We start from the raw sequence: 6543 nt of genomic DNA, 5'->3' as shown, positions 1-6543 counted from the left end.
CTGTCCTCAGACCTGTTTAGCCTCATAGTCCAGGATATCACCCAGAGACCTCTTCTACAGTGTCTATCTGACCATACCCATAATACAAACACCATGGCACCCAGCTATATGTCAATGCACCCATAGTGCCAGTCTCCAGCACCCTCATGGCATTGTCAGATAGTAAGTCACAAATACAGAGCATATACCCTCTTAGGAGTCCCCTATATACTATTACCCTCTCAACTTACATGAGAAACGTGGTGTCCATATATACACAGTATATATATATATATATATATATATATATATATATATATATATATACAGACACATACAGTCACACACATACATATATATATATATGTATATATATATATATGTATGTATATATATACAGTATATATATACATATATATATATATATATATATATATATATATATATATATATATATATATATATATATATATATATATATATATATATATAGTGTGTGTGTGTGTCTGTGCACATGCTCTTCTGGTCCACCTATTGTGAATTGCCTGCCTACATATGACGATGATATATAGATGAATACATTACAGTTCCCCATATGTCCTCTCATTTCCACATGCATGACCCCTATGATTCCAGAGATATAGATGGGCGAGGCGATAACCGTGCAGGGTTGGCATCACCGCATGCCCCGCTCTGCACACACATACATACACAAGAACACATGGGTTTGTTGCCATCCATCCTTCAATATCCCCGCCCATCCACAAACCATCCTCCAATCAGATCGAGCCTTCTGTTTATTATTGCCACGACCCCAAACAATGAATAAACTGAGCGCCGCTTTTGATCCCTCCCCTCATTGGTTACCTGCAGAGCGCTCACCCAATCAGCGCCGGCCGATACTTTTGGGAAACTAGTGATTGGACAGTGTATTAGGGATTGGGCGTTGCTATGTGATACAGCTGGGCTATTTGACCCGAAGCCCGCGGTCTTGGCTATAGTCCAGATTTGTGAGGGTCGCTGACCATTACCTCCGGGGATACCTGCGCTACACTCAGCTCCGTGTTTCAGCATGGCTCCAGTTAAGCACCGTAAAGTCGTTATGCTGGGATACCCCTCAGTCGGTAAGTTGGGGCAAATGGGAGAAGTGGCTGGTGGTGTCCGGCTAGTATTATGTAGTGGCTGGGGGTGTCGGGCTATTATTGGTATAGGGTTGTGTAGTGGCTGGTGGTGTCGGGCTAGGATTTGTATTATATAATGTTGTGTTGGACTAGTATCGGTATAGGGTTGTGTTGAAGCCCCGATCCTATCGGCCAGTGTGTGTTCAGTCTGTTTCTATTCCACTCTTGCGCCAATAATATAGCTTTGGCTCTTGAGTCGTCTTGTAGTAACTACTCTGCTTGCGACAATACTACACACAGTGTGAATGACTCTGTAGGGCTGTGGGTCGCACGATCGACTCATGTAGCTCTAGATCTCAAGTTATCGTTCACACTAGACAGATGAGTCGTTGCAGTATTTGCCGCACCCCAGTGTGAACACTACATGTTACTGGACGCCATTATCCTGTTTCCTGTGAGATAAGTGCTGATCTGACTTATTGTGGTCTTCAGGGGATGGGGCAACGCTTGGCTGCCTCTATTGTGGGGGAGGTCTGCTACTTTTATGGGGGGGGGGGGGTGTTGGTCACTCTGTGCTGGGTGTAGCTGTCTTTGGTAACTGTTCACACTGAAGTGCTATTGGATGTATTCACTGTAGATGTATATAGCAGTATTATACTATGGTACGGTTATGTTGTATTTTCAGCCTATCCACCACTCTCGGTGGCTTCAATGACTTATTGCTTGACCGTTAACAAATTAAGTCCTGAAATGCAGTCAGCTGGGTTTTTTCATATTCCCTCCCCCTCCCATTAATTAACATTTAGCCCCCCTCCCCCATTTAACTGCCCTGCTCCAGCCTCTTGACACCCCCCCCCCCCCCCCCTTACATCCTAATTATAGCACTTGTAAGGCTCCTTACATTGTACAGTCAGACTCTCTGTATAGCTGTGTAGTATTGGCTACTGCTAGTAATACAACATCAGCCTGTAATGGAGTTGTAGCTAACTGTACATGAGGAGTTGTGTTTTTTTTTTTTTTTTTTTTTCTCATCTGTACAATTAACATTTCTACTAAAATAAAAACTGCATTAGTGCAAGCTGAAAAGTCTAACAGACTCTGGTCAATCTGCTTGCAGCTATATGGAGCCTACATACACCATGTTCTCCTTAGAAGCGATCTTCTTTGAGGAAAGGTCAAGCCTGACCTTTAACAATACTTCGTGTTTGTCTGGCATGTAATACCACACACTTCCTGCAGTGGGCGCTGCTGTAGTAACTACTTCCACACGTGGAGGGGGGGTGGAGTCTTTACTTTGGGGTTGTTTCCATAGCAGGCATTCCTACAACTGGCTATGTGAATGGGGACTAACTGTCTTATGGTGCAGAGACTACTCAATTGAATCAGACTCCTCCATCTTTGCCTCTCATGTAGTACTTGTATTCTTTTTTTTTTTTTTTTTTTTTTTTTTCTTGTGTATGATACAATACTCGCCACTGAGCCTTTGCTTGCCTGCAGCTACTATTTTAATTTATTTTTTTTTTTTGGCATATGGGCCTGTAGATTCAGATTTTTGTGATTATTTTCTAACTTTTCTATGTCTTATTAAACAGGTAAATCTTCCTTGGCCATACAGTTTACCAAAGGAGAATTCTCAAAGCAGTATGAACCAACTATTGAAAACAGTAAGTGTCTTTAAGAAGCTACATTAGCAGTATTGAATGAGGTTGTCAATCTTATAAAAAATTTACACCACTCTTTATGAATCAACCCACCACTTTTTTTTTTTTTTTTTTTTTTTTTTAGGATCATTAGATATTTTCACACTTCAGTCTTGCACTCTGTAAACTTTCTGTAAAAACTGCAGTGTGAACTTTCCCTTTGGAGGCAGTCCATGGCCTGCTGAGATTGTGGCATTTGCATGGAAGTTTACCTGGTGCATATAACAAAGACAAATGATTGTAGTTAGAACTTATTACTATAACATTATTGCTTTTTTATGTAGCTTGGAGCAAAACCTTCACACTGGGTGATGATGTGTTTGAATTGGATGTTGTGGACACAGCAGGACAAGTAAGTTCATTTCATTGTTACTTTTATGTATCATTTGCTTACAAATACAACTTTATGAGTTTCTTCCTAGGATGAATATTCTCTGGTCCCTCATTCCTTCATGATTGGCATACATGGATACATTGTAGTTTACTCAGTTGCTTGTGGAAGAAGGTAAGATTATGGTTTTCCCTTGGGAAAGTGGGCTGTAGTGAGATCACATTATACACTAGTTATGACTGACTTATACCCTAGATGTTTCACTGCATTTTTTTTTTTTCTCTTAGCTTTGAAATTGCAAGTGGCTTGCACAGAACACTTGTTGACAGAAGAGGAAAATGCATGTAAGTCTGAGATGTATCTATCATATATTCCCACTTTTATTTTCTGCAAATGGCAAAATCCTGCTATTTGTATAATATGAAATGTAGAAAGTCGATTTCAGGAGTCTTCCTTTGCCCAATGGTCTATTTCTATAAAGTATATGTGCAGGAGTCTAAAATGAGTTTCTTGATATTACATGGCGGTGTACAAAGTGTCACTGCTGTCTGCTCACAATACAGAGAAGGGTACTAGTAGTGGGGGAACTTCAAATGGTTTAATAGATAAAAGTGGCTTCTCCAGTAGAATGAGTGCTACTTGCCCCACTGATTACCTGCCTTGGTTCCCCCCCCCCCCTCATTTTCAATAATTCTTGGGTTTTCTCAATGACAGGACGTGCCACAGTGGTAACCTGACTCGCCAGTGTTTGGCTTTGTGGCATTTCCTGTGTCTGTGAGAGCCAGGAAGCAGAAACTAGAAATCTTAGGCCAGCCATCCACCTTATTCATGTGGTCAATTCCTCTGGCTAAATATGTAGCTTGTTCAGATCTTGATGGTGACATCAGTTTTAGAGTATTGGCTGTTTGAAATCTAAGTGTGGGACCATCCATACCTGCTAATGGCTATAATATTCTAAAAATATAATATTAGATGTGTGTGTTGTAGAATGAAGTTGCTAAAGCTTTTGAGAATGTAGGGGGCTGCAATGTGGCACATCAACCTGCCACTTCATACTAGAGCTAGAGTTTCTATGTTTCACTTTAGACATCGGGAGATCTCAGGTTTATTGAATTTGTGCAACTAGTTGACTAAATAGACTTCAATCTTATCTTTCAGGACACCAATTGTGTTAGTGGGAAATAAGAACGACCTACCAGCCAACTGGTATGTGTATTTAAAAAAAAAAAAATAAAATAAAAATAAAATATAGAATATATATATATATATATATATATATATATCACGACCAGGAAAAAACACATGTGCTATCTTTTATAGCCGTCAAGTGAAAGCAGAGGATGGCAAGAAGCTGGCTGACTCTTGGGGAGCAGCATTTATGGAAGTCTCTGCAAAAGATCCAGAGGTAAATGGTCTCCTAAATCACTATATACACTGGATAAGGATGTGATTCCTAGACTTGTGGCTTGTCCCATATTGGCACGCTGATATTGGGTATGGGCTTATGACCTAACATGCAGGTGTTGATCCCAAAACTGGCTCCCACCTAAACCGTAAATGCTGGCTTGTGTCCTGTTTAATAGTTATGGGAATTACTTCTAAGGGCTCGTTCACATCTGCGTTGTGGTGTCCGTACTGCAGGTTTCCATTTCCTGCCTAAAACAGAGGCAGGAGACGGAAACCTGCAGGAGTATTTCTCACCCATTCATTTGAATGGGTGAGAGAGATGTGCGGCGGTGAGCGTTTTAGGCTCTCCGCCGCGAAACCGGGTTTTATAATCCGGACACAGTCGGACATGCAGTACTCTGTCCGGATTAAAAAATCCAGTTTCGCGGCAGAGAGCCTAAAACGCTCACGGCCGGACCCGGTCTGTGCTTTCCGTCTTCTGGCATGCAGAAGACGGAAACCACAGAACGGACAGGAGAACGCTAGTGTGAACCTAGCATAAGTCATGGTTGACATGTTGCTCCTATACATACTATGAAATGAAAATCTCTGCAACAGAGGCATGGACTCTCATGGGGGGGGATGTTCACCCTGGTGACACTCCTTTAAGACTTGTGCAAAGACACTCCATGGCAGCATTGAGTTCCTGTAGGTCCTTGTTGGAGAAGGCTGTTTATGATTAAAATGCGCCTATTGCAGGCTGTGTATACAGTTTTTGGGTCCATGTGGTAACTGCATGTGGCAGTCAAGTGCCTTAATATACTCTAGTTCACACCTGCATCAGTATTTCCATTCTTCTGGTCTATTAGGGGACCTGCAAAAAACACAACCAGAAATTACCAGATGAGTTGTATCTGTAGGGTGGGTTTTTGTGTGTCCTCGCGCGCCCCCCCCCCCCCCCAATAGTGACTCTCCTGAACAGTCTCGCCTGTTAGTCTCAACTGTCTTGCCTAGGAAAGACTAGAACTTTATTTTTTAACATTGTCTTCTATTTATTACAGAGAAGCCAACAGATCTTCATCAAAATTATTGAGGAAATTGACCGTATGGAAAGATCCTACAGTGATGAGAAGAGATGCTCTATGATGTGAGCGGTGGCTGGTCCACTGTACAGCCTCCAGTTGATACATTCCCTATGAAGTTTGGCAGACTGTTTTAAAAATATATATACATTTTTACACAAAATTAACCTCTTCTGTATTCAGACATTTCACAGTCACATGCAGCTTTTTTTTTTTTCCTTTTCATGGACTTGTTGATCAGTTTGCACATGTTTGCTGCACTGCGCTTGCTGTGTAGTTCTGTGTTTTGGTGTGTCTTTTGTATTTTTGTTACTTGAATTATGTAATCTGTTACAAAATGTACTTTTGTGTAAGGATCTTAGCGTTCAGGTTGACAGAGCTGAGCAATATAACTTCTGAGCCTTCTCTTAAAGTATGGCATTGCCATTGGCTGAAGAGTGGGAAAGGACCAGTAGTCATGTAGTAGTGTTAGTAAGCTGTATCGGCCCTGGAGATGCTGCAGTTTCTCTAACCCTGTCTTTAAAAGGGGCTAGAGGGGGGTGGAATACGTTTACATTTTCGGCAGTATGAGACGTTTATTCAGGTCACTAAGTGCTGAAAATATATTCATTTATAAACAATATAAATGAAAAGCCTTGGATAATACTTGACTACTTTGTAAATGTGCCTTTTGATTGTACCAATTGATTGTATGGTCCGGGAGACCAACCCAAACAGGGTAACATGCATATGTGAATCTAAATAGTCTCCTGTGTAAAATGTAGACACAGGCACACACTAGATTCTTTTGTTTTTAAGCTGTGATTCTTTGGAAAATAAACTTTTGTTGCATAGAAAAAAAATTGTCATGTTTTTACTTGTGTTTTTTTGAAGGCTGGTGTGACACTAATGGGTTTTGTGTACCTGTCACAAGGATCCCCGCACAGGCTATGGATGTGCAAGAT

At 41.1% G+C, this 6543-nt stretch overlaps 1 protein-coding gene across 1 annotated transcript; it reads left to right on the top strand.

The window, feature by feature from the left end:
- Positions 1 to 1051: 1051 nt before the first annotated feature.
- RHEBL1 (RHEB like 1) lies at positions 1052 to 5668 on the top strand. Its single transcript, XM_075262848.1, has 8 exons — positions 1052 to 1103; positions 2693 to 2764; positions 3085 to 3152; positions 3223 to 3305; positions 3419 to 3475; positions 4290 to 4337; positions 4452 to 4536; positions 5579 to 5668. Exons 1-8 carry the CDS (start codon positions 1052 to 1054, stop codon positions 5666 to 5668), a joined length of 555 nt encoding a protein of 184 aa, XP_075118949.1.
- The last annotated feature ends 875 nt before the right edge of the window (positions 5669 to 6543 follow it).

Source organism: Leptodactylus fuscus, chromosome 2, assembly GCF_031893055.1.
Source record: "Leptodactylus fuscus isolate aLepFus1 chromosome 2, aLepFus1.hap2, whole genome shotgun sequence".
NCBI classification, from domain to species: domain Eukaryota; kingdom Metazoa; phylum Chordata; class Amphibia; order Anura; family Leptodactylidae; genus Leptodactylus; species Leptodactylus fuscus.
The sequence above is the reverse complement of the archived record's forward strand: the minus strand, read 5'-3'. Positions and strand labels throughout refer to the sequence as shown.

Coding starts and splice junctions, on each gene's coding strand:
- RHEBL1 (XM_075262848.1), top strand. CDS start 1,052: ATGGCTCCAGTTAAGCACCGTAAAGTCGTTATGCTGGGATACCCCTCA. Junction 3,306..3,418: donor TCAGTTGCTTGTGGAAGAAG/GTAAGATTATGG, acceptor TTTTTCTCTTAG/CTTTGAAATTGCAAGTGGCT. Junction 4,537..5,578: donor TCTCTGCAAAAGATCCAGAG/GTAAATGGTCTC, acceptor TATTTATTACAG/AGAAGCCAACAGATCTTCAT.